The sequence below is a fragment of the Paramacrobiotus metropolitanus genome, unplaced genomic scaffold (assembly GCF_019649055.1).
Source record: "Paramacrobiotus metropolitanus isolate TYO unplaced genomic scaffold, Prichtersi_v1.0 Parri_scaffold0000001, whole genome shotgun sequence".
Classification (NCBI taxonomy): domain Eukaryota; kingdom Metazoa; phylum Tardigrada; class Eutardigrada; order Parachela; family Macrobiotidae; genus Paramacrobiotus; species Paramacrobiotus metropolitanus.
Window position 1 is genome coordinate 1,087,850 of NW_026570221.1, and position 13,606 is coordinate 1,101,455.

The following is a 13,606-nucleotide window of genomic DNA, read 5'->3' on the forward strand; positions in this document are numbered from 1 at the left end:
AGTTTAAACATGCTTCCAATTTTCAGTTTGAAATATTAATTGCTACAAGCCAATAATTTGAATAATTTGAAAAAGTAGAGATATAAAAACATTATCATAATATTATATGAAGAGCTTATATTGTTACATCGTATCTACGTAGATGTGGAGTATTGTACAACACTAATGCTACATATTATATTAAATTGTTACACATAATTCAGTATGGATATTTTGTTACTATCATTCAAAATACCGATACTTAACTTGTTTGTTTTTTTGGCTTAATCTTTGCTCACAAGCCGCACAAGTTGTTATTATTTTGTCACGTTGTTTTCCAGATCAGTTCTCGACACTTGACTGTTCAGATCCAAATATCCAAAAGGGTAATTAACCAATAATGCCGCTATGGAGCACATCGAACAAGCAAATCTGCCGGCAGTCAAATGAAAGTGAATACCGCTGCAGCATCCGTGCATAGTTAGAGTGTTCTCATTCGGCCATCGAAACCCATACATCAACCAGAACGTTTTACTCATAATATTCGTAATATTCGTAAGAGTGCTTAATAATCTCGCATCAAATTTTCGCCAGTAATTACTCTTAAACGGCCTATGTATCCGCACGAATTCCGCATTGTTGACAAGTAGATCGGCTCGCGCCGATCACCCAATAGCAGCTAATTAAGGCGGAGCTTAGTCAGCTTACCCTCCACGAGACAGCCCTAAACCGGAGCAGTACACCAGCTGTGCATCAGTAATTAAACACGTTTTTTTCTATAACCCACAGACGACTTGTTAATTTGGTGAAAACCAGAAATCGTTTTGGTTTTTTTTACAAGATTTATTAAAAGCCGATTTTGTAACGTGTTGAAGGTGATACATCAATCATACATTTTTGAATGCTGCAGTCTGCTGTGCGGTGAATCCTATGTGCGATTCGCACGTTGTGGGTGGAATTTCAATTATGCGCTGTGTCAGTGTTAAATTCTCTACATCCGTTGTTATTGCAATACTTTTACTAATTGTCCTCATATCGGAACCTGGATCGTGCGGAAATCTTGTGCGATTAGGTAAGCCATATAAATACAGTATATGAATGTAGAAGTGACCACTAGCGCCGTATAGTAAGTGCTTAAAGAATACGTGATGAAGCATCATAATACATGCATTCTATCATAATTACAATTGCCGGCTGCGTTAATTACATACTCGTACAATCAAAATTGTTTAATTAGCTAAACATAATTTTGTGATTTTGCTACAGTCGTCGTTTCCAGAAATCTTTTAAATTACACTGAGCATTTTATGATTTCGATTAATAAAGAAATAAATGAACAAAACGTAATTAAAAGATAATCAGCACAAATATCTGTATATTGTACGTCATGCAGCGAAAACTACCCATCGTTTTTTTGTAGTTTCGAAATGCACCACAAAAGCCGGTATTGGCCGGTGTACTTCCCTTCCATCCAGCTGCATGGACATGGGCGGCATCGTGGAGGATGAACTGCAGCTGACCAATGGCGAGCGTCCCCGTGATTACTGCCCGGACGATGAAGTCTGCTGTGTACTGCCGCCCATTCCCTTCACGGAAACCTGTCAGATCTGCGGTAAGAAAGGCAACGATCGGACAGCCCGTAAATCGAATCTGGAACGCAATCTCGACGAGAATAATGGTCAGCAGCGACACCGGCTGCGGGCGTTACGGGATGTGTGGCAGGCTGAACAGGATGCTGCGCGTGGACGCCTCATGCAGCCGGATCACACATATTATGGGCAAATGGGTCGAATTATGAATGGGGACAATGCCAGGAAAAGCGAATGGTGTTGGCAGGTACACGCGTGATACAGCAATTAGTTCATTATAATCAAGTGCCACCAGTATTCGTAACACTTTAGCGAAATATTTTTGTTTCACTGCATATTGCGTACCGATTGGTTGTTTTAAAAATTGAGAAAATACGCAGTTGTATAAGGCAAGCAGTTCTGTGATTATGCTATAGTTATCACCATTGCCTGAAATTTTGTAGCTTTTCCTTTTAAAAATGTAAAAACACTACAAATATATTTGTAATATTCGGGCAATAGCCACCTTTTTTGATAAAAAATGCAGGCGCGGTTACAACACTACACAGTTAGAAATTTCAAACAAATTAGGTAAACCAAAACACCTAGTTAGCTTCCGTTGCGTGTTACGATACAGTATTTATTACAATATTACAATTTACATACATGTTGTATCACTTATACGCATGTACAGTACGTGTTGTATAGATATACCTATCTATACTGTACGTGTTGCACACAATGACTGCGCCATCGGCCCTGAATTTTTTCGAACGTGTTTTGTGGGCGTGAATTTGTAATTACTATTTTACGTCGTTTGATCTTGGTGCTATATTTTTTGTTTTTCCTTCAAGATTTGATAGCCAAGGATTAAGTATATATTTTGGGAAGCTAATGCCTCTAATACAGATACAGATACATATAATTCAGTTTTCAAAAAACAAAGTGAATAAGGTAAAATTTAAGCGTAATTACGGTACGCCGCAAGGGTTGGTGTGCTGCAATTTTGATCTGCTTGCGCATTAAATTTTGGATCTACCAAATTGCTTGTTCTTCCCGCCCATACTTTCACTTTTCGGTTTTTACAATGGTCAACAACCAGTTGATGCATCATTTTCTGCTCGACACTCAACGAGCGGATGTCAGTTGTGTCAGAAAGATTAATTAAGAATTAGAACTTGGATGTAATCTGTCGAAGGGAAGATGAGCTACACTACACCGTACAGTAATTGTTCACGATGCGTTCCGGCTCATTTTTGGTGTGTAATGTGAAAAAACGTGTCAGTCCGTTCACTTTACTTCTGTCAGGCAGCCGCAATTGCATCCGATTGATGGGTGGCGTCGTTCCTAATGATTGACCAATTTCTGTTAAAATTAATCATGCTTTGACGAATAAATTTGCTGCCAAGTAAAGGCAAAAAATTTGTTTCGATTACTGGACTTTACATTCAATTGACCTTACCGTAAGAAATGGGAATTAAGCTAACTGCTAGTAAAGCTAGTTTTTTACTATAATTTAATCTACTTTATGTATATTGTAAATGTTGCATTCAAGGTTTTTAATTATTCTTTAAGGATGTTACATGCATCTATCATGTGTAATTTTAACACAACGTTATAATTGTACAGGTTGCACTGCTGAATATTGATGGGTCTGTTCTGGGAAGTGGATCGCTTATTGATGGACGTTACATTGTAACCGCAGCTCATAAAATTGCCGGGTAAGTTTCATGCGTAGCAGTCAGCACCAAATTTGAACTTCGTCTATTTTATTTTCTTTGTGAATTCCGTTAAACATGGATACTTCTATACGTACATACAAACCGTATGTTACTTGTGGTTTACCGCTACAGAAAATTGTTTATTCCAGGAGCCCTTAAATTGTTGTACCGTAGCGGTTTTATCGCAGCAAAACCACTGTTAATAAGGAGTCAAAATACGAGTATTAAGTTGCAGCTAGATTTCAGAATGTTACTTAGGAAAATGACTTTTAAGAAAAATCTGCCCAATATTACATTTTAATAATAATAATATGTGGGATAATACCTAACCCGTCAGTTTATACTGTTTACACTCCGTGACAACTGACAAGGTGAAATTAACTTTTTCAGGAGGAATATCAGTGAGCTGATTGTTCTTATCGGCCAGTATGACTTCGCCAATCCCATCAGTCCTGATGATAACGGCACGACAACCTGGTATGCGAAACCACTGGAAATCATCGTCCATGAACTATTCAATCCTCAGGTGAGTGATCCAAAAAAAACGTTATCAACCGCCATGAACACAATGCTGTGATTTTTAAACTTTCTATGATGTTCTGTTTATTAATTTTAGTTGTGCACAGTACGTTTCGCATGACGGTATATTACGTGAGAGCTGTCTGTTTGGTGACACGTATACTGCGAGCCAAAGTACATAAAAATGAAACTATCATAAACTACGAAGTAATTAAATTATAAGCGCGACAGAACTTTACTCTTGAATTATTTCCTTTTGTTTAGGACAACTTACTAATATTAAAACTGAGCGAAATGGCAACCTGATTTATAGTTCGTACGGTTTTATACTTATTGTAAACATAGCTGAGAAAGTAATGTTTCTATATTTGGAAACAGAAATTTTCTTTCGTACGGTTCGGTTCCGTAATAGATTCAATTTGTGCAGCAGCGTAGTGCAGTGGCCGACAGAATTCTCTTATGGAAATCTGGAAATCGCTTTGTGCGGTTTTGTAGACTATTAAAATGGCATTTGCTGACGGAACGTAACTTATCTTTACCATGAAAGGAGCTATTGCTTTTTTTAAATTAAACAGCACATACACTGTAGCATGTTTTTAAGTGCAAAAATTATTAGAATAAAAATGTTGCGCAATAGAAAGCAAAATGCAGTTGTCAAAGATATTCATGTATCTGTACAGACACTGGACAACAACATTGCTCTCATCCGTATCCCCATGGTCAACTGCAACACCGCCAACGTCTGTCCCGTATGCCTGAACTCCATCACCGACAGCGTCGACTACCTCTCCACCTTCACCAACTGCTACATCACCGGCTGGGGCGCCACCGTCTCCAAACGTACCTCCACCATCCTCCAGGAGGCCCGCGTCCGCATCCTGCCCACCTCCGAGTGCCTGCAGCGCTTCGCCACTCTCGGCCTAGCGGATCTGCAATTACCGGCATCGGCATTCTGCGCCGAAGGCACCGGCAGTAACGGCTTGACCACGGGCCCCACCAACCGGGTGATGAGTACGTGCGGCGGGGATGGCGGCGGCCCACTGGTCTGTGAGTCGGGCGACGGGCTGTGGCGTCTGGTGGGGCTGATTGCGCTGGGCCTAGATGAGTGCAAACAGGGCAAGGTGTCGGCACCCACCGTGTTTATCAACGTGGCCATGTTTGTGGATTGGGTACATGCGGTGCGGCGGCGCATGAGTAAGGGAGCGGATGTGGAGGAATTATGGGGTGGAAATAGTATTAATGTCAAGAATAAACCGGGCGACCGGGAGCCAAAATCCGTTGACCGGAGGAAGGCGGATGGGGAATATAAAAATGCTCAAAGTGTCTTTGGTCGGGCGCTGTTTTAAGATACTAAACTTATAGTATGTAAACTGGTTGTTGGTTTTTTTGCCGGATGACGTTAGCATTATAACCAATGGTTTTGTTATAATGAAATCCTACGATAATACCCATTTTGTTTTTTTTTTGTGAAACTAATTAAATACAGCTCTTACTAATTAACTAATTAATTTTAGAAGGGATTGGCCTATGCCACTGAACCGGGAGATAAACGATTTTACAAAAAATAGTATACTCGCACAAACGCAATTTCTGGCAGTAATTGCGTACAATGTGCATTTGCCGCTGCATAAAATGAATCGTCAAATTATACCTATACGCGTAATGGTAAATACACAGTAATGGGCATGAATATCGCGATGCGTTACTGAAGCGCAGTTATATATGTATGTCGAGCCAGTAGACGTGTGTCGAAACGTCGATTAATTACTACAATTTAGTAAGGTGCCGGTTATACAAAGTTAGTTTATCGTGCGAAAGCCGTTGTGCTGACCGTATACAAGGCTCATTTTCAACCGTGATCAAACTGCAGTACATAAGACCTTATCATACGAAGTAGCAAATAAGTTTTTGAAAATTATTGCAAACATTTCACCATTTTTTATTGAAGAAAAGCAACATGTTAGCCAAATTATTTTCTGACCTGGCAATGGTTGGTGGTATTCTGGATTATTTTAATTTAATCGATTCGAATTGACCCGGTCCATGATTCTATCTGTGCCGGGAATTATTGACAGTCACACTGCGTCATCAAAAGCGGAACATGGTTTGTCGACAGTAAATAAACACGCACTGCATCGGCTTAACATAATTAGGGATGTAGATTGAATGTACGTCAAGAAATCATGGACCCTCGCAAAGTTTCTTAACCGCGACGCATAAGAACCACCATCTCCGTCCATCCCGGCAGTCAGTGTGTACATTGCGTAGAATGTCGTATATCGATCATGTAATATGCATATTTTCCGATTTCACCCCCTTTTTATATCCCAATGGCCAACATGATAAAACAACACCGCATATACAGCACAGAATCAATAAAATTTACCCAGGACCATCAGCCCATTTATCCACTTTTCATGGGGAATCGGCCAGCCTTTATTTTTGCTCCATCGATCTGCCCGGCAATTTAACGCCTGACGAGATACCGTCAAAAGATTGGCGGTTGGTGATTTCTATTGTAACAAAGAACTAATTATTTACCCGCAGACAAAAGGTCAACGTGACATCTGACAGACACTGCTCAAGATTTTTCGTCTTACAACGCCAAGCAAAAAAATTTACAGAAGAAGAAATTTTATAAGAAAGTATGGATAATTGGTTAGGGGAAAAAACTGTGTAAACATTGTCCAGTGGTACAATTGCGCGTTGTGGATGGCTTGAGACAGTAGCAGATGGATGAACAAGTGCCCATTGCCGGCATCTCATGAATTACAAGTGATATCGCATTGGTTAACTCCTGTGTTTGTGTGCATATATGTGTGTATGTGTGCATAGCGCATGGTGACGTCGGTGCATATTGTACCGTATAATGTTATTCTTATAGAATTCCTTTAAGGAATTCAATTCCCACTTGGTCGCTGCCAGACGAATAGATTTGACTTTGTCTTTGTCGCCATTCTTCTGCACGTACCATTGTGCGGTACAGAAAAAATGATTTTTGTTAATATTCATATTCGGGGACTTAATTGTCGGTCACGCACGGTGCGTTTGGGGAGAAATTTCTCCCTATATTTTATTCGTCATTAAGGACTGGAATTTGAAATATGCCGGTATATAAAAAGCCGTTTCCGGCGGGAATAAAATGGATTATACAGATATTGGCATTCATCGTTAATTTTGATACGGCGCTTGCATGTGATACCAAAGTATACATGGACATGACGACGGAGTTCTGGGTGGTTTTTACGCAACGCTTGATCGTGTAACAAGAGGTATGTAATCACACCAGCTGTAACCCATACAAATAATGTTACTGCCTGTTTTTACGGTCTTTTCTTAAGACATGCTAACGTCAGAATTATAAAAACGGCTGCAAAAATACACACTGTCTGTGTGTAACGAGAGCGGGACTGTCGATAATTTTAGCGTTTCTCCGATGTTTATTATTGGCGCCGTGAAGTGGCTTCCGAGCTGAAGTGTTTATTTGTCCCAATACCAAGAGCGTTAATCATAGTTTAGTTTGACTTTTTTTATTTCTCTTATAACGTCAGTTTTGTACGAAGAATATTAAAAATAATAACTGGATTAAATTACTGTATGCTGAAAACTATGCTGACCTTTTTCCATGTCAAGAGCAGTGCGTGGGTAATTACCGGCAAATTGAACGCTAAATGCCATATAATTTATTAACCTTTCCCGGTTAATCGTCACAACATTAGTCACTTTGGCCAATCGCTTAGGGGGAGTGCCGTGACCTTGGTGTAATCAAATTTCATGTGCCGATCGAATCATCGCTGCATGGGTATACAATGTTACGCGCTCTAGTCAATCCGTTTCACAGGAAAAGTGCACTCATCATTTTTCAGGAAAGTCCGAATATTAACTGCATATTTTCGCACGCCCTCATTTTTATGATTGCCCCATTCGCATATCATCGGAAATGGCGTTCGCGCCGGCCACTGAAAGGATCCTTTTAAACAGCTCCGCAGATAACTCTGTGTATATATGTGTTGAATATTTATTGCATGATGAGAGGCTGCAAGAGAACACACACAGATGCCCCGATCTACTGCGGAAAGAGCTGATTAATGTATTATAAACCCCCGGCATTCGCTGTGACGCATGTGTACCGTTGCGCGCGCGGTAATTATTATTACCATCTTTACACCACTCACTTGTCCCATCTGACATGTGTACGGCGCGGGAAGCGGCAGTGTGAAGGAATTGCATTCATCTGTCAGTTGGTGAGTGTGAGTGTGTGTACGAAATCAGCAGGCGGATGTGCTGTTGCGCGGGATGTTTTTAGGAAGATCCTGTAATTTCTGTCTCTCCGTTTGTTGTTTGGCGGTTTGATGTGTTTTTTTGCATGGCGTGTAAATGAGTGGGCTGCCTATTGGTCAAACAGGAAGCGTTTATGATTTCGGTTTTGACACATCGTGACACCCGAGAAATAAATGAAATATACGTATGTAAGACATCCGATCTCTACGCCGAAACGTCGCGTAACAGCCGTTATGCGAAAAAGTTCTTAAGAAGTCCTTTCAGAATTTGTGCGTGCGTTGGCGCAGCGTCACGCGTTGTATAAGACGACGCGATGCTAAGGTATTTAATCATACCAGCAGAACTGTGCCATCCTAGTTTTATTACTTTGATTAGTCGTATGCGGTCATAAACTTTATGCGCTGTACTATGAACTTTGCCGTTGTGTCTTCGGTCTTTGCATATAAAAATGTCGCTTCCCTGTGTGAAAAGGTTTGTAGCTTGATTTTTAACTAAACACGCTTTTCATAGTGCAGCTCGGAAAAATGATCACTCGCGTGGGATTTGGTAATGATTCAGCTCCTGTTAACCGCGATTCGTATTCTTTCAGAACCAGCCGGAACTCCTTTCCGCGCCCGCAGGTCAAATACAAGAAATCCCGTCAGCATCCCCACGTTTTCGACTCGAACGAGGAGACATCCAACATGCCACCGTCTAGCACTCTGTTTCGGCGCCGCACCGCGTCGCCTCTTAAAGCTATCTCAAAACGCCGCTCGACCTTTGACCACAGCAACGTCAATGATCTCGAAATCGGTTATGTATGCCCACATGTCCCTTATTGCTTCGGTTATCCCTACGATCCATCCAATAGCTCCAGTTTAGTGCCGACACCACGGCATGACCTTTACGAGACAGCGGTGATTAACGTCGGCGGGAAGCGGTACGAGACGCTAATCAGCACACTGAATCGGTTTCCTGGAACGTTGTTAGGCGATCCGGTGAAACGTGATCGCTACTTCAATCCTAACACGAAGGAATATTTCTTCGATCGGAATCGCGCTTGTTTCGATCCCATCTTCGAGCTGTACCAGACCGGTGAGCCGCTGTACCGTCCGCATAACGTGCCGATCCAGAAGTTTGTTCGGGAGTTGTTCTTCTATGAAGTGGGCGAAGAGGTCATTAATGAGTTTCTCGAAGGGGAGGGGCTACTGCGCGAGCATGTACTACTGCCGAAGAATCCATTACAACGCTATATATGGAAGATATTCGAGACAACGGACAGCTGCTGGGCCGCGCGGATCATCGCGGTGGTGAACGTACTCATGGTGTTGATGGCGGTGGTGACATTCTGCATTCAGACACTACCCGAGTACCAGACCCGCGATGTATTTGTTAATGGGACATTAGCCATTAATGTTGATAGCTGGGGCGAGAATAATGTCTCCAATCCGTTCTTCATCGTGGAGACCTTGTGCACGATCTGGTTCACTCTGGACCTGGTGATCCGCTTCAGTGTCAGCCCACTGAAGAACCGGTTTTTCCTGAATGGGATGAATATTATCGATATACTATCGATTATGCCGTACTTCATTGATTTGGCGCTGAATTCGCCTCAGGAACACATTGCCGGGGAGCCGTCCAAAGTCATGTTGTTGACGATTCTACGCATTTTACGGGTGATTAAGATATTCAGAGTGTTTAAGCTGGGCCGGTATTCCAATGGACTGCAGACCTTGGCCATGACCTTACGAGCCGCAAGGTATGATACTGTACACCCTGTTCGATTACCTATTACTTTATATTATTAAAACAGCCATGCCTTCATATTTCCGTTCATCGGGATTCTCGGCATGCTCTTAAAGGAAAAATGTAATTATCGCGATAAAATCAGGAGCTACGTCACGATACTGTCGTGCATTTCGTACCGAAAAAGTAATTACATATACGCACATAAGAGCAAAATTTAATATCGACAAGTAATATTCGCTAAAGAAATGGTAAGTAATCGTGAGTAATTTAATTAGAGATGCACATACCACTTTACTGCGAACTTCTCGACATGAAGAGCAAGAAATTTGAAGATTGTCGTAGTATAGTGGCTTCAATACTCGGAAAATATGGAATGACAGCTTGGTCCCTTATTCAGAGAAGCCTGCAACATGATTTAAAAAGTTTTGTTTTTTCCAGGTACGAAGTCGGCCTCATGTTGGTCGTGGTGTCCATAGGAGTGATCGTATTCAGTGCGGCTGTTTATTACGCCGAACTGGGCAGTGGTCAGGAGACGAAGTTCACCAGTATTCCGGCTGGTTTTTGGTGGGCGATTATCACGTGGACCACCGTTGGCTATGGAGATGTTGTGCCGGTATCTATTGGTGGGAAAATCGTCGGTGGATTTTGTGCCTTATGTGGGATTCTGGGTCTGTCGTTCATGGTGCCGGTGATAGTGGCGCACTTTGAACATTTTTTCTATCGTGAGTAACGTGAACAGAACTGATGAAGAGTCAGTCGTTGAGTTCCCGACCATTTTGAAGACATGTAGTATAATACTACAGATACGAGTAGATACGAGTATCGTAGATTAGTGGCTAAAGTTTCGGTGGGTTCTTAGTCTTACCAATTTCCAGACTGGCAGATTGCAATAACTGAGTGATGAAATTACAATAAAACCATCGTGGTAGTAATACTGTAATAATTTTTCTAAGCCTCTAAGGCGCCAATTTTTTGCATGTTTATTATATGTTTACCCACTAATATTGCGTACTCGTTACGTATCCCACTTCGTTTTTTTTTAAAAACACATCTTTGCATTTTTAAGGTGCACAAGATCTAGAAAAGCTGGACGAGGTTTTTCAGGAGGTGAAGGAGCGAAAGAAATGTCTGACTGCCTTCACGAAAATGCGCCAACGCCAGATGAAGACCGGCGAATATGCCACGAAAATGTCCAATGGATCGCTTCTGGTTGTTCCCCTCAGAATCGACGAAGCTGTGATTGTCGATGAAACGACGAAGGAAAGCGAGGCCTAAAATTACTCTGAGTGACCCACCAACCTTGTTAGTTGTTAGCATTAACGTGTACCCCCGAGTAAAACACTGTTCGAATTTTGGCCTTTAACTAACGTTTAGCTAACGTATTTTTTACAAACTGTTTTACTCGGGACCGTGGTGAACGCGGAAATGCTTTAATGAACGGATGTTGATGACAAAACTTTGCGCCTTAATTATTTGATTCATATTATATACGCCTTCGGTCATGATTATTGCATTGAAATATGTCCTATAATAAGTTCTTCTATAAGATAATAATAATATGACACTTTTTTCGCTGCTTCGAAACAGCCTTTTCATTTCCTTTCGCGTAATTATCTACACTGAGAGGCAAAAAGCGAAGGAAAACATCAGATTTTGAAGCAAATGCAGTACATTCTGCGACGAGTACCGGTTAAATGGTATATTGAACTATTAATTTTACCGCTTGCTCTCCCGTTCCCGGTACTTGTTACTGGTGATAATGCGATTTTTCGTAGCATGCACTCATTGCGCAGTACTCGGAACATTGTTATTATGCGCTCTAAATTGCTATTTCCACTGCATCCACTTGCGCGTCATCCGCTATGGGTAGACTGTGTATGTAATGCGAGCGGAAATGATGATCCGCACTCATGTTAAGGGATGTGAGCATGCTATAGGAAGTGGAGAGCCTGCACGTACCGAGATTATCGATCCGTATCCGTGGCCTTAACACTATGCCGCATAGATCCAGGCGCCCTAGCTGCGTTATCCGCAGCCAGATTTCACTAACTCCAAAAATGTTTCTTGATTTTCGATTAGAAACGCGGTTTCTAATTGACATGACATTCTGATCCCTTAAATTCCCTGGTGCTAACACATTATCGAGAGGCTACGGTATATACAGGCTGTTAATTTGACTTTGACCTAAGGCGGCATTTGATTAAGGAGATCCGTGTAGAGATTACCTGCAAATCCTGCAATTATGGAATCCGTGGAAAGTGTTCGAGAGGAAGTGCTTGTTACTACCTCTCCCACAACAAAAAAGGTATGTCGAGATGAAGTGGATCATTGTTTATCAGCAATTAAATTAATTAGCTATAATCTAAATAGCTGATGATGTTTTGCACATGTTTATAATAATAATACGATTGCATGCCAAGTTTTTGTGAGTACCACTGCTGAGAATATGATTAGGAAAGACGGTGGAAAATTAACCGTTTTTAGGAAATGCATATAAGCACTGTGAAATTTTTTTGTAAGGTGTCCCACTCCGATAGTGAGGACCGTCGCGAACAATTGGACCGCGAACGCGAGCAGGACGAACTCGCCGCCATGAAACCGGAGTCCCCGTACAAATCCAGCGACGAGACCCGTATCCGCAAGGAGAACCTGGACCGTGACTACGACTACACGGAGACCACCAAGCGCCAGAAAACGGACACCACCCCGGAGTCTCCGTACAAAATGAGCGACGAGACGCGCTCCCGTCCGGAAAATCTGCAGCGGGACTTTGAGTACGAGGATGCCGAATGGGTGCCGCCGGCGAAAGCAGAAAGTGGTCGGCTCACCCCCGAAGAACCGTACAAGGTCACCGAGGAGACTCGGGCGCGTCGGGAGAATTTGGAGAAGGACTACGAGTATCCAGAGGAGGATCCCACTCTGACACCGGAGTCACCGTATAAGACCAATGAAGAAGAGAAAACCTGGGATACCGCCAAAAAGAAGCTGGAAAGCGAATAATCCAACTATGCAGCCGCGAGGATAGGCTGGTTTCTCATGCCAAAAATGATATCAAAATATCATGATTTTGTATATATAAATTGTAATGGGCACTCAATCATAGGAAAATACTTCCATTTTATATGTCTTGCGAGTTTACTCTTTATGCAGCATATCAAGCAGCGCGGAAGTCATGTACTTATCAAGGCCGATTTGCATTTACTGTAATTTTCAAATGCTTACAATTTCATGCACGTGTCATACGTATATAATTTGCAATTTTTACTATGCTTTTGGCGTGTATGAAATATTTGTGCTCATACTGAATTTTATTTCCGCGGAAATTCATTTATTCACAACAATGAACTGTATGGACAAAATGGAGTCCATTAGGCAGGTGCTGTGTACCGTTTATCATGCACACCACTGTCCGCTATTGAATAATATATGTTTTCATGTAGACTAAAGCATAAGTATATGTTATCCTAATCTGTCTGCAGATGAATGTTACGAAACCGTTGTTCATTCCCATCGGTGTTTAAAAACTACTGTCAGCATTACGTCCATGTAGTTATTCATATAGATACTGTGAATGCAGTGCAGAATACAATAAAATGCCCGTTAATTATCAGCTTGATATACAACAAAAATCAGCCGAACCCGTAATGTCAATTGAATGTTTTAAGTTTTGTGGTCGATCAATCCTAATAAATTTTTTGGGAATCGTTGAATAAGTCGCTGCCTATTAATGCCACAGATGAATTTTATAGCACTGCATCACAAGCTACTAGTAGGTATATTGAAGGCTGAAGCGTACGTATATACAATACA

At 41.6% G+C, this 13,606-nt stretch overlaps 3 protein-coding genes across 5 annotated transcripts; all 3 read left to right on the plus strand.

Annotated features, from left to right (window-relative positions):
* The first annotated feature begins 492 nt into the window (after window positions 1-492).
* LOC129602619 (serine protease 55-like) lies at window positions 493-5,239 on the plus strand. The gene is made up of 5 exons (XM_055501695.1): window positions 493-1,051; window positions 1,400-1,815; window positions 3,177-3,268; window positions 3,659-3,794; window positions 4,468-5,239. Exons 1-5 carry the CDS (start codon window positions 910-912, stop codon window positions 5,131-5,133), a joined length of 1,452 nt encoding a protein of 483 aa, XP_055357670.1. The 5' UTR covers window positions 493-909; the 3' UTR covers window positions 5,134-5,239.
* Window positions 5,240-6,855: 1,616 nt separating this feature from the next.
* LOC129598544 (potassium voltage-gated channel subfamily A member 2-like) lies at window positions 6,856-11,273 on the plus strand. 3 transcript variants are annotated; one of them, XM_055496686.1, is made up of 4 exons: window positions 6,856-7,059; window positions 8,658-9,806; window positions 10,235-10,518; window positions 10,863-11,273. In XM_055496686.1, the coding sequence occupies exons 2-4, from the start codon at window positions 8,752-8,754 to the stop codon at window positions 11,069-11,071; spliced, it is 1,548 nt and encodes a 515-aa protein (XP_055352661.1). In that variant the 5' UTR covers window positions 6,856-7,059; window positions 8,658-8,751; the 3' UTR covers window positions 11,072-11,273. The 3 variants fall into 3 exon arrangements, with proteins under 3 accessions (XP_055352661.1, XP_055352584.1, XP_055352520.1); XM_055496609.1 differs by lacking the exon at window positions 6,856-7,059 and adding an exon at window positions 8,051-8,389; XM_055496545.1 differs by lacking the exon at window positions 6,856-7,059 and adding an exon at window positions 8,407-8,539.
* Window positions 11,274-11,817: 544 nt separating this feature from the next.
* LOC129602628 (uncharacterized) lies at window positions 11,818-13,173 on the plus strand. Its single transcript, XM_055501708.1, has 2 exons — window positions 11,818-12,101; window positions 12,317-13,173. The coding sequence occupies exons 1-2, from the start codon at window positions 12,039-12,041 to the stop codon at window positions 12,794-12,796; spliced, it is 543 nt and encodes a 180-aa protein (XP_055357683.1). The 5' UTR covers window positions 11,818-12,038; the 3' UTR covers window positions 12,797-13,173.
* The last annotated feature ends 433 nt before the right edge of the window (window positions 13,174-13,606 follow it).